Source organism: Lepidochelys olivacea (genome assembly GCF_965140295.1).
Source record: "Lepidochelys olivacea isolate rLepOli2 genome assembly, chromosome: 1".
Classification (NCBI taxonomy): Eukaryota; Metazoa; Chordata; order Testudines; family Cheloniidae; genus Lepidochelys; species Lepidochelys olivacea.
Window position 1 is genome coordinate 280,540,981 of NC_140411.1, and position 25,503 is coordinate 280,566,483.

The 25,503-nt window shown below is 42.8% G+C and overlaps 1 protein-coding gene across 5 annotated transcripts in view; it reads left to right on the plus strand.

The window, feature by feature from the left end:
* Window positions 1-25,503, plus strand: part of LIN7A (lin-7 homolog A, crumbs cell polarity complex component) — a 102,663-nt gene that overhangs the window by 64,438 nt on the left and 12,722 nt on the right. For all 5 annotated transcript variants that reach the window (XM_084633576.1, XM_084633574.1, XM_084633573.1 and 2 more), the window contains 2 exons: window positions 20,880-20,951; window positions 23,265-23,474. In XM_084633576.1, the coding sequence (XP_084489702.1) occupies window positions 20,892-20,951; window positions 23,265-23,474 (270 nt within the window). In that variant the 5' untranslated portion in view covers window positions 20,880-20,891. The remainder of the gene's footprint in view (window positions 1-20,879; window positions 20,952-23,264; window positions 23,475-25,503) is intronic.

Consider the following 25,503-nt stretch of genomic DNA (forward strand, 5'->3'; position numbering starts at 1 on the left):
TTGGTTTTGAAATATTGAGTCAGATCCTGGCCATATTCTCAGTTAAACTCGTACAGTTCTCCTGATATCTGTGAAGTTGCACCGATGTAAAAAGGTATGATCCTGTTTCCATTGGAGTCTATGATAACAACCCCCTGGACTTCCATGGGTTCAGGATCAGGCCTCTAGCGAGAGCAGAATTTTGCCCCTTTTAACCTCTCTAGCCTTTTATGGTTGTATCTCATAATGATAAGAGCTACAAAGGGTGAAACTCAGAGTTGTCTGTATATAGTAATTAATGTATATAGTTCTGTGGGGGGCATGATACTTTGTAGACATGAGATGTTTGGTGTTAAGATTTTCAATGAAATACTATACAGAAATAAGTGATAAAAAACTAATAATTCTACCAAGACATCGTATTTGTCCCTCCGGGGAAAGGGCATTATTTAATTTTGTTTAGCAGTGACTTCTGAATGATTAAGGATTAGTGTTACGAGGCTCTACTGTGAGTTTTATCCTCCTGTCTTTGGTTAAAAAGGTTATGTCTGTGATGAGGAATTTTGAGTATTTGTCAGGGGCATGTTTAGAAATTAGGACAGGGAATGACTGGTCAAATCTCACTAAACAACCTGCCTCTTTCCCCATTCCCACATAATGTATAAGGTATTTAGAAAGTTCAGAAACTGGAATAACTTGGGGTTTAAATAAGCAGAGATTGTGTTTCCTGTATAAGTTCACCTTGTTAGATGCATTCCATTTCCTGTAGTTATCAGGAACTTTAACCCAGAATTACACCAAATGACACATAATGTCCTGCTGTGAAGGAAAGAGTACTTTCATGTCACCATCTTACAAATATAGGTGAAGTATCCTTACTTTGTTTCCTGAAAACACTGTATTGCCTGAATGAACTTTTGGAATGATTACCTTGTCACTAGGCAGATGGCCCTCATTAATGGCAATTATATATGAATATACCAGGCAGAACAAACAGTATCTGAGAGGAGACATTATTAAGCCTCTGTGCAATTACAAGATCCCCATGACTTCACTAGAGGAGATTTAAAACAGCTGCTGTTGTCACTTTTTAAAAAGCAGCTTAGAGCTAAATACTTTGATATCACAGATGTAATACTCTAGAATCTGGGGCCATATCATACCATTGATCTTTACTGAGTACTCCCCTTTGGCTTCAATGGAGAGTTCTGATTGAAACCAATGAGAAGTACTGATTAAAGATCAATTGTTGAGGATGGCTGCTGGCTATATAACTGCTTGCATTTGTGCTTGGCTTGCTTAGCTGTGCCCCAGAAAAAAAAATCAATATTCACAAAAAGCCTGCAAACACCCAATAGTAAAATAATGCTGTATTTCTCTCATGTCAATGTTTAGCTAGGTTACTGCTGCATAATTGTTAGAATTCTAATAAACTGTCCTAATTTGATTTAGCTAATTCTGTACAGAGCTTGCTGCAGTTACTTATTTCATGGAAGATTGTTCTAATACAACATTGGATACGCAAATCAGCAACCTATTTGATTTCCCTACATTATCATTTTTGTTTAGTGTCACAGTATCATATTTGATTATATAAAACTCTGGAGGATAACAATAACCTTTACTGCAGTTCATCTCAAGCCTGCTTCTTCATTATCGGAGAAATCTGCAGCCAGGTGAACTGATGAGAAAAATATTTATTCTGGCAGTCCACTGGAGTGGACCAGTGCAGTTTTACTACAGACTTGCATTCCTGCCTTGTTACAGCTCCCAACGGTTCCCTACTCCCACCCACCAAAGTCTTTTAGGAAATTCTTGAGAAGTGTCTTTCAATCTATACTTCTGGGTTACTCCGTCGGAGGGGGAAAAAGCTTGCCTAATTCTAAGTCTACCTCTAGGAACCCCATGTTATCTGTTTGCTTCCTAAGTGTCTAAAAATAGAAACAAATAGTCTCATTCTCTCTCTCTCTCACTTCCATTCCAGCCAGGTAGAACAAACACTTGGGAATGCACTCAGATAAAGGGATGATGTGCTCAGCTTTAGCCAGCTGCTGATTTTTGGCGAGGCACTGAGAAAGCTTTTTATGTTTGGTGTAGAGCTGCTGTGATCTGCAGCCCATACAGACTCACCGATAAAGTGAAGGGAGTGTGGGTTATTGAAGGCTCAGATACTTCTCCAAACCGGAATAGGCAAGGAGTTGAGAGATGGGGTTACTAAATTATTGTCTGTGGATTATAAGCGGTCTTCTGGGAGCTGGTTGCTCCCTTCCTCATTTCCAGCTACTATAAATTGTCGTAAAAGCCGCTAAAGATACACCGAGGCCAGTATTTTCAAAAAAGGCCACTGATTTTGGGTGCCCAAACTTGAGACATCTTGAGCCTTTTCTATCGAGGTGCTGAACAGCAACACTTCCCCTTTATTTCAAATGGAATGGGGAGTTCTCAGTGCTTCCTGGAAGTCTGTCTTGGGAACAGGGAAATATGCCAAATGACCTAATAGGTATTTTCAGTGTCTAATTTCTATTAATCTTATTAGAATGTAAATTAAGTTCAGTTGACTAATCTGGTTTTTTCAGTAGGAAATCACATTGCAGGAGGGAAGGGAGGGCATGCAGAGATGCCCTGCCCTACCATCAGTACCAACAGCATTCTGTCTGACTCATCCAATACATATCAGAGCACACACTGTGGAATACATGACAGCATGCATGCTACGTGCATCTGTTATGTTCTCGTGGCCAACACAGAAGGGAGTGAGACCATGGCCCCACTTCATCCTATGCCCTGGGGGTCATTCACTGTGACTTTCAGCACAGGACAGTCAGAGTCCTCACATGGCAGAAATTCAAGGACCAAGACTGCATCCAGCCCTTGCACAAAAGCCCAGAAAGAGGGGGTAAGACTCTCCTTGTCCCCGTCCTTCCCAGCATACAGAAAACCTAGTCCCAAAACTAGAGCAAGATGCTAATCCAACCAATTCTATCTGTTTATTACAGCTGCCAGTTTTACAAAGCATATGTAACTACAGTAAGAGATGTGAAGGCAGATGGAAAAGGGCACTAGCAGCTAACGGGTGATTGAAATGAAAGCTGAAATGTAGCAACCGATAGTATTGATAAAAATTAATGGGAGAGGTCATCTGATAACTCAAAGACTAAGCTAAGTATTTATATGGCCCCGTCAGCGTGGTATCTAAGTATCTATCAAGTATTTTTTAAAAAGCAACAGAAAACAACAAGATAAAAAGATCTTTTGGAGCAAAACAAATTTTTAGGCTCTAACTGGATCCTATAGAAAGTGTGGTATCTTAAATTAAAACTTTTCCCCTTACATTGGTTAAACTTCAATTATTTTGGAGGATATTTCAACCCCATAGCAGATTTTTTTCACTGCCTAAGGATAGTTTAATAAGGTGTCAAGAGTCAGAGCATTTTTCACTTTGGTAAAACTGACCTAGTTTCTTTTTTTCCCCCCTGAAAGAAATGTTTTAAAAAAATAGCCTCATATTCCAAATGTTAGCTTTTACATTTTCATATATTTCTTTCATACATTCTGTAATTAAAACTGTCATATCGCCTCAGGAAGTTAAATGAGATCTAGTTCATTTGCAGGTTTGGGCTTTTTAATAAGTTATCCTCTGTGCTGCATAAGGCAAAATGACACACTGTAGCTGCACTGTAGGGGATTGTTCTGACAGCTGTGATAATGATGCAGATGTTTGTCTCTGAGGGTAGCTGCTAACAGATTTCCTGATGCAAACACAAAACTACTTACAGACTAATGAAAGATTACCATACCAAAATGTTCAAAATGCTTGCAGCCTAAATGACCACCTTATATTTATTTGATCTCATACAAATAGCTAATTCTTACAGTGCCAGCTAATATAAAAAATACAGCTTTTCTGTAAATTGTCAAAGTTCAGTAGCTACAGGAAACAACGTCTGTAATATAGATTTTTTTTTTTATTTCTTGTAAACTCATAATGTCACAAATGTCTCCCCGCAGGGATTTCATTTTTCAGCAGTTTTCATTTCACTGTGCTCACAGGTGTGTGTTTGTTTTGTCCGTTTTAAAAAGAGGTCTTTTGTCAGGGTGCTTCAGACTGCAAAATTGAAAATACTTTTGATCTTATACAATGTATGTACATCTGTGCATGTATTGTATGTATACAGACACTCACAAAATCTCAGTGCCTAATTCTGGTTCTATCCAGAATTATTTGCCCACGCATTGCATGCCATGCAATCCTAACACCAGTCCTCCATTTACTCATATGATAGGGAATTGTGCTTGTGGAAAAGGAGCGAAGTTCCAAGAGGATAGGATATGCAACATAGCGACAGCCATGATGTTTTTAGATGGGCACAGATTTGTTAGCAGCAGAGGTTCTTAAAGTCTTCCACAGTGGGAACCACCATTTAGAGAGACTGCCCCATGCAATACTCCCTCTCCTATTCTGAGTCATGCAAAATATCCCCCATCCCAGTTCTTGACCGCAAAACATCCCTATGGTAACTATCACTATGGGAAAGCAATTTGGAAAATAACATCTGTATAGCTGTACTTTAACTCTATTTGGCAGCTGTAAAGGAAGAAGAGGAAGAGCCAGAACCCATGACCTACAACTCTCCATACTACTGGTTTATGGACCGTAGGTGTTCAACTGATGTGTTACAGTATCTTAATTATAATTTGTAACTGAGGTAGAAAATATATTATCATTCTTTTATTATCCAGTACTTAGCTCTCCTGAGCCTATTTACCTCATGAGATCATCTAAAATTAGCACACAAGAAAAACAGAAGTATGTGAAATTGCATGTGGTGGGAGTGGGGGACACAACAGGTAGCCCATCTATGGCGAGTCTGTTTACTCGCATTGACCTAGTACACCATTACCTAACTAGCAGGGTGGAAGTGCCAGGCTAGACTAATCCGAGGGCGGGATGAAGGAACAGCGAGGAGGGAAACATCGCATCAGTGGGTATGGAGAAAGCTACAGAACTCTGGATCCACCCTTGCCTCAATCCACATTTATACAACCACAGTTGCATTTGGCATCATATAAGTTCTTCGAGTGCTTGCTCATGTGGTATTCCACAGTAGGTGTGCGTGCTAACCACATGCACCGGTGCGGAAGTTTTTCCCTTAGCAGTACCCGTAGGGGGAGTGCTGCTGCGACCCCTGGAGTGGCACCTCTATAGCGCACTACAAGGGGAGCCACGTAATCCCCCCACCCTCAGTTCCTTCTTGCTGCCAGTGAGGGTGCGTCGGAACTACTTGCTCCAGCTTCGCTTCACTGCAGCTCGTCCCAGAACTCGTCGTTCGTTGTTAGTGGTACCTGTGTCAGTTAGTTCAACACGTTTCAGTTCAGTTAGTTAGTGTTCGGGCCGGGGCATGCCCCATGCCCCAGGGTTTAAATCATGCGACTCTTGCAGGCGTTTGATGCCCAGAAGTGACCCGCACGCTGACTGTCTCCGCTGCTTGGGGCAATCCCACATTAGTGATCGCTGTAAGATCTGCAGGTCCTTCAAACCTAGAACCAAAAAGGAAAGAGACATTAGACTTCGGGCCCTTTTCATGGAGTTGGCACTGGTCCCAACCCCAGTGCGCCGAGTGGATTCGGCACTGGGCACCTCGTCTTCGGTGCGCAGTGATCCCCCGGCATCTTCCAGTGGCCGGCACCGCTCCCTGTCTAAGAAACAGAGAAAGGCCCGGTTTTCTCAGCGGCATCGAGAGAAAGCAACGGGAGAGGCTATACCCGTGTCGGGCAGCCCCAGTTCCGCCCCCCACCCCAGAGCTCCAACTCTTGTCGAGCGGAGCAGTCCAGTTGCATTGACTCAGGCCTCTCAGAATGTCCGGATGCCTTCGACGCCAGAAGCCCTGCAAGCGGCCCGAAACATTATGACTCTGCAGGTCCCCGGGGCACCACCAGCATCTGGGCCCCACTCTAGAGGCAAGCCACCACTGGGCTCTAGGCAGTCAACCCCGACCCAACCCAGATCCCAGTCAGGGAACTGCTCTCGGGCCCTCTCGCTGCTCAGCATCCTGTCAGGGCACTGTCTCCGGCCTCCGCTTTCATCACCCACTAGGTTGTCTGGTCAGGTGCTGTCAGATCGGAGTTCCAGGCACCGCTCCACGCCGAACAGAGAGTATCAACGGGACAGGCACAGGCATTGTAGGCGCTCCCCTTCTTGTCAGAGCTACCGTAGCCGCTCCCGACGTGGGTGCCATCGCCGTTCGCGCGCCAGCTCTCTCTCTTCGAGGTACCGTGCCCATGACTCCCAGTGGGGATCGCCAGCTCCACGTCGTCACAGATCTAGGCGTCGCAGCATCTCAAGAAGTAGTAGTTGAGGCAGCACCATTCCTCAACATCGGAGTCTCGGTCCCATGGCAGATGTCGTTCTCTGCACCATCGATAGTACCGCTCCCATGGTATCGATAGGTCATTGGTAACCACAACCTTGACCCACAAGTGGACCCTTATGTCCCAGCCAACCCGACCAGCTGGTGCCGCCGGTGCTGCAGCACGGTCAGTGGCAAGGGCCCCCATGGCAGGGCCAGGGGTGCCAGTGGACTCCCTGCCCCCCACCCCGGCCTCCGTGCATGCCCAGCCAGGGGCTTGTTCAGTAGCAGGGGCGTCGGAGGCTCCCTCCACCTCACTATCCAGGCCTCCAAGGGATAGATTGGCTGGTCATAGAATCATAAAATCATAGAATATCAGGGTTGGAAGGGACCTCAGGAGGTCATCTAGTCCAACCCCCTGCTCAAAGCAGGGCCAATCCCCAATTTTTGCCCCAGATCCCTAAATGGCCCCCTCAAGGATTGAACTCACAACCCTAGGTTTAGCAGGCCAATGCTCAAACCACTGAGTTATCCCACCCCCCTCCCTCAGCACCGCATGTGGAGTCCGACCAAGGGGTGTATCCCACGGCGCTGGCCAACGTGCAACGCTCCGTACCTGCCTCCTCCCCCGTGCCAGATGACAAGGTTGCAGCCCCACCCCCCCTCCACACCGCAGGAGGACTTCAGGGCTCACCAGGAGCTACTGAAGCAAGTAGCGTAGAGCCTCAAACTCCAAGCTGAGGAGATGGAGGGACCCTCAGACTCGCTCTTCAATGTCCTCTTCGGTACCGGTACCCAATCAGTGCAAGAAGGGGTGGCTAACATTTCCAATGCCCTCTGGCAAATGCCAGCCTCCCTTGCGCCAATATCAAAGAAGGCAGAGTGCAAATATTTTGTGCCCACAAAAGGGCATGAGTATCTCTATACCCACCCGGCCCCCAACTCCCTAGTGGTGGAGTCTGTAAATCATAGGGAGAGAAAGGGTCAACCAGGACCCACACCCAAGAGTAAGGACTCTAGAAGGCTGGACTCGTTCGGTAGGAAGCTTTATTCGTCGTCCAGTTTCCAGCTCCTGGTGGCCAACCACCAAGTCCTTCTCAGCCAGTATGAATTTAACTTGTGGGGGTCACTGCCCAAATTCGAACCGTCCCTTCTGGAGCATGAAAGGAAGGAATTTAAGCCGCTTGTGGAGGAGGGTGCCGCTGCAGCAAAGGCTGCTCTGCAGGCAGCATCGGATGCAGCTGACACAGCTGCTCAGTCCATGGCCTTGGCGGTGTCCATGCGGAGGGCGTCAGGGCTACTGCTGTCTGGGCTCTCCATGGAGGCACAGTCTGTGATGCAGAATCTTCCCTTCAATGGCAAGGACCTGTTCACGGAACAAACAGACATGAAACTTCATGGCATGAAGGACTCACGTACTACCCTGCAAACCTTTGGGCTTTATGTCCCACCTGCCAAGGACAAGTCTAAGCTGCAGGCTCCCACCCCGGCTCCCCAGCCAAGATATGAGCCAGCCTATAAGAGGTCCAAGACCCAGAAGAGGCGACCTCAGAAGCAGTCTCTCTCTGCCCCACAGCCTGGGCCCTCAAGGGGCAAGCAGCAGGGCAAGAGGTGTTTTTGACTGGTTGCAGGAGGGTACCCGGGTGCCTCCCGAGAGGACTCTCCTACCAATAAAGTTTGCCTTCAGCAACTGCTTGTGCACATTCCTTGCGGAATGGTCCCGAATAACATTGGACCGTTGGGTCCTCAACACCATTTCCCAGGGCTACATGCTACAGTTTGTCTCACCCCCACCCTCCTACCCCCCTCCCTGGGACAGCATGGGGGACCCATCACATGTACCTCTGCTAGAGCAGGAAGTGCGTTGGCTCCTCAACTTGGAAGCTGTGGCAAAACTTCCAAGGGAGTTCCAGGGAAAAGGGTTTTACTCCTGTTACTTCTTTATCCTGAAGGCAAAATGGGGGCTCAGGCCTATCCTGGATTTGCGAGACCTCAATCAGTTCATGGCCAAATGCCGGTTCGGCATGGTCTCTCTGGCATGTATCATACCCTCTCTGGAACCTGGCGATTGGTATGCGGCCCTGGACCTTCAGGACGCATACTTCCATATCCATATATTCGAGGGGCACAGACGCTTTGTTTCTTGGTGGGACAGGACCACTACCAGTTTATGGTCCTCCCATTTGGCCTGTCCACCGTGCCCAGGGTATTCACAAAGTGTATAGTGGTTGTGGCGGCCTACCTCAGACACCGAGGGGTCCGGATATTTCCCTACCTCAACGATTTGCTTCTCAAGGGCAGCTCGCGGTCTCAGGTACAGGACCATGTGGAGCTGCTCTTGGCTACATGTGCCAATGTAGGCCTCCTAGTAAACGAGGCCAAGTCAACATTGGTTCCGATGCAGCGCACAGAATTCATAGGTGCTCTCCTAGATGCCTCCAAGCCCACAGCCTCCTTTCCCCTGGGCAAGTTCCAGCCCTTAAGGGGCTCATAGCCTTGGTCATGGCCAGGGCATGCCTCCAGCTCCTGGTCCACATGGCAGTGTGCACGTACGTGGTCCGCCACGGCAGACTTCGGATGAGACCCCTTCAACTCTGGCTGGCCTCAGAGTTCTCCCAGGCCCGGGACAGGCTGGACAAAGTCCTCACGGTACCGGCGCCGGTGATCGCCTCACTACAATGGTGGTCCTGCCTGATCAATATGCTCCAGGGGATTCACTTCCGGGATCCAACCCCGTTGCTAGACCTAGTGTCCGATGTGTCAGACTTGGGCTGGGGGGGCTCACATAAGGAACTCACAGACCCAACGGATGTGGTCGGCCTCGGAGTTGTCCCTTCACATAAATGTCAGGGAGCTCAGGGCAATACACTTAGCCTGTGTGGCTTTCAGCCCACAACTGCGTGGCAAGGTGGTCAGAGTACTCACGGACAACACCGCCCGCAATGTTTTACATCAACAGGCAAGGCAGGGCGAGGTCCTTGGCCCTCTGCCAGGAAGCCCTCAGGCTCTGGGAGTTTTGTATAGCCCATGACATCTCCCTGAAGGCTTTCCACCTGCCAGGTGTCAACAACACACAGGCCGATCACTTGAGCAGGGTTTTCTCCTCCCAACATGAGTGGTCTCTCCACTTGGAGGTCACTCACCAGCTCTTCCGAGCGTGGGGCACTCCTCAAGTAGACCTGTTTGCAACCTGACAGAACCAGCGTTGCCACTGGTTCTGTTCCACGGGGGAGTGGGGAGGAACACCATCTCAGATGCGTTCCTCCTGTCATGGTCAGGTCAACTCCTCTACGCCTTTCCCCCATTCCCCCTCTTCGGCAAGGTCCTGGAGAAAGTGAAAATGGACAAGGCACGCGTCCTCCTCATCGCCCCAGCTTGGTCCCAGCAGCATTGGTACGGGACCCACCTGGGCTTGCTGGTGGCCCCTCTGCAGCCGTTGCTGCTCCGCCTGGACCTACTCTCCCAGGACCAGGGACATCTCCTCCACCCCAACCTGGCCACCCTCCATTTGACAGCATGGCTGCTCAGTGGCTAGATGCGGAGGAGAGAAGGTGTTCAGAAAGGGTCAGGCGTGTCCTCCTAGAAAGTAGGAAGCCATCCACGTTCCGAGCCTACCTGGCGAAGTGGTCCAGGGTCTCCAGTTGGGCGGGTGAGTGGAGTACTTCCCCAGGGTCTGCCCCACTCCAACTTATCTTTGAGTACCTCCTTCACCTTAGAACTCAGGGTCTGGTACCCTCCTCCATCAGGGTGCACCTGGTGGCTACATCTGCATTCCATCTTCCGGTCCAGGGCTGCTCGGTTTTCTTCCATGCCATGACCGGGTGTTTCCTCAAGGGGCTAGACCAGTTCTTTCCATATGCTAGATTCCCCCGTTCCTCAGTGGGATCTAAACTTGATGTTATCCCGCCTCACGGGGCCCCCGTTCGAGCTCCTGGCCACATGCTCCTGGTCTCACCTATCACGGAAGGCATCCTTCCTTGTGGCTATCATGTCAGCCTGGCAGGTTTCGGAACGCAGGGCCCTGACTTGTGACCCCCCTCCCCCGCCGCGATCTTTCACAAGGACAAGGTTCAGCTTTGCCCACACCTTGCATTCCTCCCTAAAGTGGTCTCCACCTTCCACATGAGCCAGGACATCTTCCTGCCTGTCCTCTGCCCCAAACCTCATGCCTCTAATGAGGAACGCCGCCTCCATACACTCGATGTGCGTAGGGCACTGGCTTTTTATCTGGATCGGACTAAGCCATTCCACAGGTCTTCACAACAATTTGTTGCTTCAGCCAACCACATGAAGAGTCAACCGATCTCCACCCAGAGGCTTTCCCGGTGGATTACATAGTGCATCTACACATGCTACGACCTAGCAGGGGTTCCCTCACCACCTATCATGAGGGCGCACTCGACAAGGGCTCAGGTTCACCTCACACTACGTGATTGTCTCCCATGCTAGGGATGACACTGGTTTCGGCAGAGCTGTGCTTCTGTGAACTCCTACCCACCTCCATCAGACATAGCTTGGAATCACCTACTGTGGAATGCACATGAGCAAGCACTTGAAGAAGAAAGGACAGTTACCTGTTCAGTAACTGGTGTTCTTCGAGATGTGTTGCTCTTATCTATTCCACATCCCGCCCTCCTTCCCCTCTGACAGAGTTGGTCCAGCAAGAAGGAACCGAGGGTGGGGAGAGCATGTGGCTCCCCTTATAGCGCGCTATAGAGGCTCCACTCCTGGGGTTGCAGCAGTGCTCCCCCTACAGGTACCTAAGGGAAAAACTTCCAGCACCGGTGCATGTGGTGTGCATGCACACCTACTGTGAAATAGACATGAGCAACATCTCAAGAATACCAGTTACGGAACAAGTAACTGTCCTTTTCCTACCTTCCTTTTTCTTTAAATAAAAATAACTTATCTGTGACTTGCTAACTTTATAGATTAGTCTCTGATTTGGTTTTGGCATGGAGTCCTTAATTTTTCCATATGATCTAAAATATCTACATAAATATTTATAATTGGCAGAGATAACCTTTTATGCTCATTGAGTTGGTGACTTCTGTAAAGGACCTTTTTTTGTGTCTTGAATCATTTGTTTAACAGATGCTGTTACTTTTGCATATTCTCATTTACTGGCACTCTTGTGTAAGTGCAGAAATAATTGTAATCAATAACCTATTCCTGTTTTTCTTACTTGAAAGTAGAAATTAAAAGAGAGTGTTCATAGGCTAAACGTTCCTGGGGAAGAGAAGCCTGGCACAAGGACAGTCAGATAACCTGTAACATAAAACATGTCCCCAAGCAGGAGACTTGTAAGAGTAGATAAAAGAAAAAAAATGTACTGTCTTAACTCAGCAGCACCCATACTGTGGTCCATGGTCCACCAATGACAGTCCTTGGAACACTTGTTGGTTTTCCACAGAGAGCTATCTGGTTACATGGCATCTACTGTCTTTGTTTCTAATTGCCCCTAGAGACGTGCAAGGCTCTTTATTATGAAGAGGTGACTAGAGGCCTAAAAAACAATAATGGGGGAAGGGGAGGGAGTGCAGCTTAGCTACCTTCATAAGAGCCTGGTGCCACATAGTAGCTGGAGGAGAGAAGCAAGAGTCAACCCAGAGACTGGAGTCTTCAGGGTAGTTATGTCCAGGGGTTAGAGGATCATATAGCCAAATAGCACATACATAGGAACAAAAGAAATAGGGAACTAAGCAGCACGGAAGCATATGAAAGTGGAGAGGTTAAAGAACAGATGGTAGAAAAAAAAGACTAGAGTAGAAGTGGGACAGGTAGAGAGAGAGCGCAAGGAGATAAAATGATGAGCAAGAGGAGGAGATGTTGCCATTAACTTTTTTCCCAAAAAGGGAAAAAAACACTTATACTAGTCAGGTAAAAATACATGACTACTCTTCTTCCGTCCAAGCAATTGCTGTAGTTGCCACAGGAATGTCATTTAATTGCAAACAAGGAGGAAAGTCCATATTATGAATCCTGTTCGAATCAATTTAATTTTATTGGGACCAATATTTCAACAGTCAAGATCACCTTCTTTCTCAGATCACCTGTTAGTGTTGTTAAATATATACTCTATTTTGCTGTTGAGTTTTAATGTTCGTTTTGGTGTAGCTCTGTAGAAAAGATTATTTTCACAGGATATGAGCAGTGACATGTATACACCATATTAATCTTGAGGGCCTATCTGTTCCATTCTTGGGGATATGTTTTTCATTCACCTCAATCCAGAGAGGTAAAAACTGAATTGTGTGTTACACAAATATTGTTGGTCTTGAGAACTACCTAATCTATTAAAAAACACTATAAAAGAGTTTAAGCTGTGGAGACAACTCAAAGTGTGTCTATAGCATATATGGACAAAGCAGACTGTGAAGAAGTTCAAAAAGATCTCACAAAACTAAGTGATTGAGCAACAAAATGGCAAATGAAATTTAATGTGGATAAATGTAAAGTAATGCACATTGGAAAAAATAACCCCAACTATACATACAATATGATTGGGGCTAATTTAGCTACAACTAATCAGGAGAAAGATCTTGGAGTCATCGTGGATAGTTCTCTGAAGATGTCCACGCAGTGTGCAGTGGCAGTCAAAAAAGCAAACGGGATGTTAGGAATCATTAAAAAAGGGATAGCAAATAAGACGGAGAATATCTTACGGCCCTTATATAAATCCATGGTGTGCCCACATCTTGAATATTGCGTATAGATGTGGTCCCCTCATCTCAAGAAAGATATACTGGCATTAGAAAAGGTTCAGAAAGGGGCAACTAAAATGATTAGGGGTTTGAAACGGGTCCCATATGAGGGGAGATTAAAGAGGCTAAGAATTTTCAGCTTGGAAAAGAGGAGACTAAGGGGGGATATGATATAGGTATATAAAATCATGAGTGGTGTGGAGAAAGTAAATAAGGAAAAGATATTTACTTGTTCCCATAGTATAAGAACTAGGGGCCACCAAATGAAATTAATGGGTAACAGGTTTAAAACAAATAAAAGGAAGTTCGTTTTCACGCAGTGCACAGTCAACCTGTAGAACTCCTTGCCTGAGGAGGTTGTGAAGGCTAGGACTACAAAAGGGTTTAAAAGAGAACAGGATAAATTCATGGAGGTTAAGTCCATTAAGGGCTATTAGCCAGGATGGGTAAGGAATGGTGTCCCTAGCCTCTGTTTGCAGGAGAGAGCTCACTTAATCATCACCTTTTAAGTTCACTCCCTCCGGGGCACCTGGCATTGGCCAGTGTCAGTAGACAGGATACTGGGCTGGATAGACTTTTGGTCTGACCCAGTATGGCCATTCTTATGTTCTTTTGGATGCTAGAGAGAAAAGTCTACAGAAATAGTGCTGTACAGCTCAGCTCCTGCCTACTGGCCTGCCATCATCTGTTTTTGTGGCATGAAGGAATGTGTGAACACTCCACAACTAACTGCCTCATTTCTGTCCTCCTCCCATTCAACTCCTGGCTCTCTCTTCATCTGAAACTCTTCCCCAGCACTGTCTAGCATGTCTAGCTCTCATTAAAACACACTTTTTTTCAAAAGTTCTAAAACTCCCTGGACTTCCCCTCACTGAAGCATTAAAGTCAAAGTCTAGTAAAACCTAAACCAAGTCCTGGCAGCAATGAAACAGGTGCTAAACCTCACTGCTCAGTCACTTTGCTTTTGTTGCATTCTATCCTCCATCCTTCATTTATGTTTCTCTTTAGTTTGTGATCTCCATGGAGCAAGGATCTTGTGTTTCTGTTTATAAAGCACCTAACATGATTTGGATACTATAGAAATAAGTGACCATCCATTAGTAGTCCTCAAGTACTCTTATATTTACAGATGTATTTTAAATAGCTTGCTGCTTTCTTTAGAATCCTTAAGAACTTCATCTGGGCCTGTAGTTTGCCACTCTCAATTTCTTTATAATTTGTCCTAGTTTGTCCTCTAATTCTATAAATGCATCTTTTTTTCTCCCCTCCAAAATTTTGTTTCTGTTTCTTGCCTTTTTTTTTTTCTTTGGCCTTCATTTTTCAGACTGAAGCAATCTAAAGTCCTCTGAATGTGCTGTTATTGCTATGAATAGGGTGGAACCCATATCGGTAACATTTCACCACTGGAAGAAACACCAGCCTTTTAAAGGGGTTAACTGAGCGAAGTCTCTATTTAAATTGTAACTTCTAGGACTCAAGCAGTAAACACACTGCCACACAGGCTATTACAGAATGGTTCTGATCGTGTCCCTCATGCAACAGAGCTTTGACTGCATTACACTTCCTAAGGGTCTTCCCACAGCTTCACCAGGACTTCAGTAGGCCAGTCTGCATTCTCAGTCCACATTACACCGTTTTGTGCAGTAGCTTCTGTCACCAAGCTATCCTCTAGTGCTTGTAGGCCAGAGGAGGAAAGAATGGGATGTAACAGAAGGCTGTGAGGCTAGTGGACAGAGCACTGGACTGAGACTGGGGCCACCTATGTTCTATTCCTGGCTCTGCCATTGGCCTGCTGAGGATCTTGGGAAAGTCACATCTACTGACTGTGCCTTGGTTTCCCTGTCTGAAAACAGGGGATAATGATCCTGACCTCCTTTGTAAAATGCTATGAGAGCTACTGATCCAAAGCACTATGTAAGATCTAGGTACTTATTATTATAATGTACACCTCTTTGTGACAGCTAAAGCTCTTGCGCCACAATGGGGATTCACCGCAAAGAACAGCATGCGTTGCTAGGACTTCCCTCCCTCAGGGTTTCTGCCAAGTACTGTGAGGGAGCAGCTTTAGCTTATTATAGCTAAAGCTCCTACCTAGTTTATTATAGCTAAGGCTCCTAACTGTACAAGCTACATAAATGGTGGCTGAATACTATATTCATGCTATCTGGAGTGCTTCTCGATAAGAGTGTTGTACTGTGTGTGGCATATGAAAGTGGAACACAAAGCTGGGTATTTCCGGCTCCATACCGCAAATTAGAGTTGCATGAATAAAAAATAAATACCTACATACATCACATTTTTGCTTCATGAACGTTCACATGTGGGAGTTGACATTCTTCCTAGAAATCTTTTTTTTTCCCCAAAGAAAAGGTGAAATGTCACCATTTAACCTACAATTGCAGCTCTTTGTTGTTCACCTGCAGCTCCATCTTTATTAATTGCTTGTGGGGATGGCTTCCCCAGTTTCTTTTGTGGTCTTTTCCCATCCTCTCAGTTGCTACTACAATTGTATTCTCTAGTGCCCTTCCAACCAACCTTCCAACCCTGTGCCTCCAAAACAGCCTCTGCAGCTTCAGTGACATTCATTTTCAGTATTTTAGATTAAGAACTAAATATTGCACAGTAAATACCTGGCTTTAGAAGCTTTTCTTGAAACAGACAGCACAATGAATGTTAAAGAGTAACCATTTTTACTTTCCTTCATGTTAAAATGAAGGTTTCCGTGTAGTGTGTCTACTACAGTGGACAGTACCAGTCAGTGAAGCTCTTACGCATCCTGGTCTTCAGTAGTTATTTATTTACCAGTATCCATCAAGAATTTTAGGCACTTTAAACTTTTAAAAACTAGCTATAAGATACTTGCTTCATCATCAGCCTGAGGAATTATCAGCCATACCAAATTAGTCTGTAGGCCTTGGCTTTGGGCTCCATTTATTGTCTGAATGTCCACAAACTCCTAAAAGGAAAACGGAGACTGTCAGCTGGGGCTTACTAGCCAGCCGCAAGTCCCAGGACTTACCACATGGAGCCTGCCTTCCTTCTACAGGGGCTCCTGAAGGACCCTGCCCCTTCCTGCAGTGTCTCCCTGCCCTTCCCCCTCAAATGAGCCACTTGCTGGCTTTTATAATCACTCACTCCCTTTCCAGTAGGTCTGAAAACTGACCAGGCCCCAGGCCCTTTAAGGAACAGGCCACCATTGCACCAACCATACACACAAGTACTTTGCAATCTAGTAATGTTCATGCTACTTCCTCATGTCTCAGTGCCTCATCTTATTGATGATACTTTATTATAGTTTAAAGTTCACTTTGGTGGCAAGGAAAACCTCTTGGCTATAACCCTGCAATATTATTTGGAAAACATAGGGATTTTTCTTTTTATATGGATAGTTAGATTGGCAAACATCTTTAAATTAAATTGAACATTTGACTTCTTCTTGGTTTGTATATTCACATTATTTTTGTTGGAGAAAAAAAGATTAAAATGAAAGCAATTATAGTCTGTTTGCTTTTCCACTGAAATGAGAAAAAAGACATGGCACATTAAACTGGATCCCATATGGTCTTTCGAGATGATTGGTGTTTCATGGGCACCATAGGACATCATTTTCAAAGACCTCTTTAATAAATATCCCTAAAGATTAATTCAGACACTTGTAATTATGGTACTGTACCTTTGTCATCATCTTTGATTTGCCATGAGTGCCGTTTTAGCTGAGTAAATCTTTGGTGAGTCTTCTAAAAAATTCTGTTATATTTATGAGAATTGCAGTTTGTTAAGAAATCTTTCATTGGATGTATTGCTCATGTTGGAATTGGCAATAAGATTTTTAAAACTATTTCTGGTCCTTGACATATAATGTGTGTTGGAAAAAAAAAAAAGCCATGTTCCCTTCTGAGAATAAAAATGATCTTCTTTACCTTGAGAACAAAGAACATTTTTAGTGTATCTGTACACATAGGATAGGCAACAGAATGGATTGCTTATGTCCATTTCTCTGTGCATAATACAATCTAAATGTCTGAGGTGATACTGAGATAATTTAGATAAAAGAGATATTGTGGCTACAGACATTTGATAGTTATTTATGGAGCTCTATATGCTTTGTATATGATGTTACAACAAGTAATCTGTAACATACTAAAAGCCTCAAGGGCTTGTTGGAACAGGTATAGTTAATCCTTTTATTGTTTTGTTTAACTTAATAATGTGAAAGTAATTTAGATGTATATTTTATCTCTCTTAATCTCAAATTATATTAAGCATTATGTGACAATCACGTAGGGTAACTGGATTTGCTTGTTTCATCAAGCTGATATTCAAGGGTAATAGCATCAACTGCTTGTAGTGAAAGGGTTTTAAATTACAAGAGAAATTCCTGTCCGAATAGAACTATATTAGAGATGTTATGGTCACCATGGTGATACTGACAATTCTTTAGAGAACACCATCTTAAATTTGCTAATTTAAAAAAATTTTCATTGAATGGAAAGATTTGAAGTTCTTGCTTTTGCATGTCTGATTGCAGAAAGACAGACAGACAGACAAACATTACATTGACTCAATGCATTCTAAAAGCCTCGTTCTCTCATCAGCATTCACTTAAGTTTCCTATGTACCTCTGCCTCAACCTGCCATATACACGTTGATAAGAATACCCACCACCCCTTGGCTTCTCCAAGCTACATAATCAATGTTGCAAATAACTTCTCAGGATTTAGCTTGATAGAATGCTGTGGTTAATTCTCAACACAATTCACTGTCATCATAGATCTTTAAGTCAGCCAAATATTGTTAATTTGTGGTCTGCAACATTTGTAGTTGTGCAAGCAATGATAGTAAGGGTAATCAGATCTCATGCTTCTAGATAAAACAGATATGAGAGTATGAAGAACATACAGCATTGTGTAATTGGCTCAGTGCATTATTGGTTTTGAAGCAACAGTACACACTGGACGCTGGATGCCTGAAGCGGGGTAGTAATCTGATCTGATATGGTAAATCCTATACAGTAGAACCTCAGAGTTATGAACTGACCAGTCAACCACATGCCTCATTTGGAACTGGAACAGGCAGCAGCAGAGACAAAAAAGCAAATACAGTACAGTACTGTGTTCAACGGAAACTACTTTAAAAGGGGGGGGAAGCAGCATTTTTCTTTTGCATAATAAAGTTTCAAAGCTATATTGAGTCAATGTTCAGTTATAAACTTTTGAAAGAACAACCATAATGTTTTGTTCAGAGTTATGAACATTTCAGAGTTACGAACAACCCCCATTCCCGACGTGTTTGTAACTCTAAGGTTCTACTGTATTCCTACAGCTTAATATTTAGAAGCACTAAACTGAGCTACCTAAAGCAATGCTAATTATGTAGTTTTAACCCCTGTTCCACCCAATGTAAACAAAAAAGGAAGTTTCAAAATGATTACTGAGTCAGTGATCTCAGTACTCTGTTATTGTTTGTTATTTATTTATTTTTAAGTTTTAGGGTGATATCTTGGCCCTACTGAAGTCAATGTACATTTATACTTTTCAACAGGGTCAGAATGTCACCCTAACAAGAGATGGGCAAAAGGTTTCATCCTGTTCCCTTAATCTGTCATTAGACACTACTGTTCAGAATTTAGCCCTAGTATGATTTCTATGCTGGTGATAATCAGAGTTCTCCACTCTGTAGGAAAGTGCCTACCACATTTGGATTCTATAAACAATTTCAGTTATCTATTGGATAGCCCCTTCCCTTGTTTTGCCATTCCCTTGATATCCACCTACCTGCACATTGCATTCTCCCCTCTTCATTGGGGCAGCTTCAACTCTCATATTAAAAAAATAAACAAACAAACAAACAAAAAGAATCCTGCTCCATCCCAAAACTTAGCCATTGCATCCTTCTTCCTCTCTCTCCCACCACATCTGCACATGCTACCTGTGTGGTACAGTGTAACTGCAAATGTAAAATTTATTCCACATTTATACATACAAATTAATCTGTGCAATATGAAACTGTATAAACAATGCTATAGAAAAATACTGAATTGTATATCAGATACAGAAAGAGCATTCTGTAGATCTTTCCCAGTACAGCTGGAAATACTTAGGGGGCCAACTGATTTTTTCAGAACAGGCAAGCCACAAGAGATACTAATTGTCTGTCCAAGTTTCCACAGAAATAAGACACTCCTTTTGAATTTTATTACTCTTGCTCAAGACAAATTACAAGAACTGGCAAAACCTCTGGCTTTGTAAGAGAACAGCTAACGGAGGAGTTACATGTGGTTAATGAATATTTTCTTGTAGACATTACACAGAAGGTTATCAAAAAAAGAAAAGGAATACTTGTGGCACCTTAGAGACTAACCAATTTATTTGAGCATAAGCTTTCGTGAGCTACAGCTCACTTCATCAGATGCATACTGTGGAAAATACAGAAGATGTTCTTATACATACAAACCATGAAAAAATGGGTGTTTACCACTACAAAAGGTTTTCTCTCCCCCCTCCCCACTCTCCTGATGGTAATAGCTTATCTAAAGTGATCACTCTCCTTACAGTGTGTATGATAATCAAGTTGAGCCATTTCCAGCACAGGGATTCTAACCATACCTTTCAGATGTTAAGCATTATGTGGGATGTTCCACAATTCAAATTTTTTTTTCAAATTCAATTTTTTCCTAGCAGTGTTCTGTCCTGCCAGGCTGCCTGTGAATCCCAACATCTGTTGCCTAAAGATGGCAGCTACCTAGGTAGAACAGACTATCCTCTCTAACCCACACTGATGAGTTGTGCATGTGGTTTGAGCTACCAGGGGGGATGAGGGAAGGGGGTAGTGCAACTGGCACCCAGGCTCTGTTTCTTCTGTTGCTGCCTGAGCCTTTACTGCCTCTGCTTATCTACAGCTCCCAACAGCCACTCACCGACTATCTAGTTTTTTTAAAAAAATAAAATAAAAAGGGTGTTCATCACCAGGGCAGGGTATCAGAACTCCATCACCTCCACTCTGCACCCATTCCGAGGGACCCAGGATAACGCCATGAGAGAAGATGCCATCTCCGTATTCTTTAAGAGAGAAGATTTAAGTGGGAAGGATGAAAAGGGAGGGTTGGGGCAAGAGAAAGGGGAGCAAGGAAGAGAACATTGTGCAGAAAGTTACAGCTATTGGGATTCTTCACCTTATACAACTTCTGTGGCAACATAGGATCCCAATCCATAAAGGGCCATCCCCAATGTTAACCATTCCTAACCTACTGCCCAGATTGCCATCCCTTATTCCCCACCATTTGTCATGACAGATTAATGCCAGTAGGTTACAGCGAAGATTAAATTCAACACCACCCCAACTTAGACAACTGTAGCACTGAGCGACGATGCCCACATTGTACAATTAAATTCCCTGAGATTTAATTTGGACTTCCCTCCACAGACCCTACGAGGAAAGTGGATTGGGGTTTTTTTGTTTGTTTGTTTTTACTTCCGCCTCCTGACTTCCCAATTCTTGAGGGGGTTCAGAGGTCACAGAAACTCAACAAGTTTCTGTCAGAGACAATGGACACAGTCCAAGGCAGACATGGCCAGAAGGTGGCCACTGATGGAATAGGGATTGGCTCTATAAAATTGTGGACCCATAGATGGGGAGAGAGCAGTTTTGGGAGGCTTAGAGGGAGGATTGCAAAGATTGTCTTCAAGGAAACTAAATGTACAGCTAGGGCAACAAACACAGGATTCTCTAATTGTATTAATGGAACATCAATGAAGCCATCTTATGATGGAAAGAGTATCCTGGATAGGGTAAAATAAATTAAGGTTTTGTTCCTATAATTAATTCCTCTTTGTTTCCATGAACATTTTAGGTATATCAATATATGCATGAAACCATAACTGTTAATGGCTGCCCAGAATTCCGTGCCAGGGCCACTGCAAAGGTAAGACCTGTGCAACTATTGAAGTACCTGTTACCAAAGTGACCTAGTAATTGACTGTGTGCGTGTGTGTTTCAGGTATTCGTGTGTGCTCTGTAAGAAAATTTAGACATCAGTGGCAGCCCAGAGTCTAGAACCAGTGCTACTTCCCAGGTAACAATCCTAATGGCAAATTTAACCTTTGTGCTGCTTCTGTAGCTTAAGAAAAGAGAATGATATCATGGGATTTGGTGGTTTATTGAAAAATCAGTTTGCAAAAGCAAATCTACTGGTTCATTCTGTAGAATTAAACCTGGAATATCAATATTTTCATGACAAATTCTCCTATAGGGCTCATCCCAAGTAGCAGGTGGTCTAGCCTCCAATCAATGCATGTAGGATTTTCAGAGGTGCTGAGCACAGAAGACTCCAATTGAAGTCAATGGGAGCTGTGGGTGCCCATCACTTCTGAAAAACAGGGCCCAAGTATGTAAGTCTGATAAAAGTGAGTGGTAACGATGTGTGAATTCCCCTGTATCAATGGAAGAATCCATATTGTTCCCAATATGTAATATGCTTTGTGTTTTCAGTGCATGAACAAAAATAATTGCTTCCAACAGGGCTTCATCATGGAATTAACTCCCTGTGCACCAAATGGTAAAAGAAGATTACCTACCACTTGGTAAACAGGTTATGTACATATCGTGCAGTAAGTTTATTCTAGGAAAGCCATGGTATTTTTTCAGGAAAATAATTCATTAAGACCTAATCCTTCCCCCAGGGAAGTCAATGGCAAAATTTCACTAGCTTTAGTGTGATTACACCCTTGTAAATCTACACTAGGGGAAAAGAAGCAAACACCCCCCCCCCCGACAATAGTAAAAACAGACAAATCAGAAATATGTATAAAAGACACCTACAGGATCTCAGAAAAATGTTCCCTATGGTAACCAGTACGTTTAAAATAATTAGCCTACCGTACAGTAAGCAACATATTTTCCTACATTTGATTTTTTATTTTATTTTTGTTATATTGAGTTCGGCTTTTTCTTACAAGTTAACCTTTTTCTTGAAACTTCAAATGAACAATGTAGATTTGTAAAGGTTCTACTACTGAATGTAGAAAATTATGTTAGATTATGATTTTTTTTTTACACCGTAGGCAAACACAAAAATGATTGATACATGGTATAATAAAGGGTGAAAAATTCTGAATAGTGTTTGCCATTCTCATTTCTTATTCATATAGAACAGCAGGGTTACAGAGCAATGTTTGAATATCGCAATACTTCCTGGTTATTTCTGGGCTGTCTGCATTGCATTTTCCTAGTGCATTCATGTCTGACATTTAAATGTACGCATGATGACAAGGTTTGCATGAGCAAGTACATATAACTGAGAATGATCCATTATATTCACATTATCTACTAGCTTCAATTAAAGCATAAACATTATTAGAATGCTGAACAAGCATTAACATAACGTAGAATTACTGCAGTAATTTTAAATCTGAGGATATGTTGAAAAGTAAAAATAATTATTTTTTAATGTTTACTTAATGCTTTACCAGGGTCTACAATTAAAAAAAGAGACAATTGCTAGTGGAAGACTGAATAAAGAATGTTTTCTTTTCTTCATACAAGATTTACAATACCTTACATATTTGTAATTTTTCTATAGTGAGAATAGTCATTTAGTTTTAATTCATTTTATATTTTCATAATCTGAAGATTATGTAGCATTACTTTTCAAGACCTATTTATATAAAGTGCAGTTACAATATAAAAGCTCATGCCCCTGTCATAAAAGTTATTCATCTATCAGCGCTTCTTTCAAGAGGAGGATTTTATTGAGGCTATTTAATAAAATAGTTGAAAATATCCTTCTTCAGGATTTTTTTGGGGCAAAGAATAAACCAAATAATCAGTCCCATACAAATTGGGGGGGGAGGGAACAATTAACTTTATCCAAGTTACATAAATTAGAAGTACAGCAAAAGGTTATATCGGTGTGTTGCACAGCAGTAAGGAAAGAAGTGAGTGACAAAGCAACTTTAAAAAGAGAAGTAATGTGTTACAGAGTTAGAACAGATGACTAGCAATCCGGCCTTTTAGGATCTATTTCTGGGTGACATTGGGCAAGTCACTTAACTTCTCTTAGTGCCTGTTTCCCCAGCTATTTCAAAGGAGTGATTTGAGACTTAACGTTTGTAAAGTGCTTTCAAATCTTTGATAGCATTTCAAAATATTTTCATGTGAACGAATTCTTTCTGCAAAACAAACAACAGGGCTTAACAGTGATCTCATTACATGACCAAATAACTGTCTTTTCTTCCAGGCAACAGTTGCTGCTTTTGCAGCAAGTGAAGGCCATTCACACCCTCGAGTGGTGGAGCTGCCAAAGACTGATGAAGGTCTTGGCTTTAACGTGATGGGAGGAAAGGAACAAAACTCTCCTATATATATTTCTCGTATCATTCCTGGAGGGGTGGCAGAAAGACATGGAGGACTCAAGCGAGGAGACCAGCTGCTTTCTGTTAACGGAGTGGTAAGTGAAAAGTTTAGAATGATTTCCTTTTTCATGTGAGTTTTTATTTTTCCAAATGAAGGTTTAAAATGCTGGCACACCATAAAGAAGATTAGATCTGCAGTAAGAGACCAGAGATAGTACATTTGTGGTGAACTAAACAACTTTGTGCCACTACATCTTTGTTACAATATTGGTTGTTAGAGCTTCATCTTCCAGTGTGGCTCAGCTCTGAAAAGTGACTCTAAAAATGTCCTTATGGATTTCCATTGTTTATTGTCTTGATTTCTGCATAAAATATATGCAATTTACAAGTTAAAAAGATATCTTCAGTCATTGCCAGTGCGTCAATTGGAGAGTCAAACTGAGCTTTTTTCTTCTTGTATTTCATAGCCAGTAACAGTCCTACAGGCCAGATTAGGCCCTCTGTGTCATTTGTGCAGTCTTGTGGGCTTCAGTGGCTTTGTACAACTATAATTAAAAAGGAACTAAATAAACAATTTTGTTGATGATTCACAATGAAGAATAAAATCCAGCTCATTCTCTTTTATTTGTGTTGTTCTGTGTGTTATTTTTGTCACTAAAATAAGCTAATATCAGTAAATACCAGAGTGGATAAAAAAAAATCAATGTGTTTTAAAAAATATATTTTAAAAAAGTCGGATTTTATTTAAATCGGATTTTTTTGATAAAATGCTTTTTGAGGAAAAAAAACCTATCTAGAGATAGTTTTAATTAAGATATATCTTTGCGCTATAATGTCTCATCATGGAATAGGGATTATAAATTCTAATTCTGTAGTAGGAGACAATATATTCATGTAATGTTTAACAAAAGTTTTGTAAATGAGTTCCAATAGTTCATGGACTAGGGACCCCATCTTATGGGGTCCCAGGGTCTTCTGTATCTATTATTTAAGTTAGTCTTTCTATCTACCCAATGGGTCTCAGTGCTCAGTCTAGAAGATACCATCAGAGATGTTTAGTTTTGAAGTTCTCGAACTCTGGATTTGTGTCTCCATAGGTAACATGCTTGTTAACAGCAAAAATGTTTTTAAATACATAAATATATAGAGGTGAGAAATAACAGACCTCAACCCTATTGCCCCTCTGCAAATTTGTGTACATAGAGTCAATCCCTTACCTCTCTCTAAAAGTGCAAAGTTTCAAAAAGTTCAATGAATAGAAGATTGTTGGCAGCAGAATAGATCTGGACAAGGAGAAGAAGTCTGGAGATAAATGTGAGAAGAGAGGGACCGACAATAGAAACAAAACTGAAACTGTTTGAGCAGCATATTCCAGAAGTCTTGAGGTCTTTCTGAGCGTAGACTTCATTGATTTGAGATCTATCATACCATTCTCTCACTAGAAGGGAAAACCTATAATGGCAGCAGGCCATAAAAGAGACCCAGTCTGGGAATATTTTAATGAAGTTCCTCTACCTGTGGGTAAGACAAGCATGCATGCAAAATGCAAACAGTGCAACAAAGAAATGCAAGGCCTGGTTGCCCAAATGAAACAACATCATGAGAAGTCTTCCTTGTCAGGCGGAAGCTGCATTGAAGATGATGAAAGGAACATGTCTGAACATGCAGGATCTTCAGGTTGGTAAACTTTTTTATTTCATACTTCTTTCTTAAGGACTGCCTGTCTTCCTTCTGGGCTATTCTTGAATTCTTATGTTTGAGCAAAAAAAATATAGTTGTTACTCTACGGTACAATCATTTTAGATGCAGTTGTGATAAAAAAATAAATAGGCATATCTTCCTTTTACAATTTCACCTTTGAAGTGGTACTGAGTGTCAGTGAATGCAATGGAATAATACTAAATGAACAGTATGGTAATAATGAAATAACTGCATTGACTTATTTTGTTAAGGAGAATCCATCCTCAACCTACAGGATTCTGAAGACTATCCACCTTCAAAATCACCATCATTTTCTATAGTTTCAGAGTTATCTGCCAATGATAGTGTTTCAGTCACATCATGTATGTCACATAGCCACAGTATATCATCACCTGTAGCAAAAAGAAAAAAAAAACATCCAGA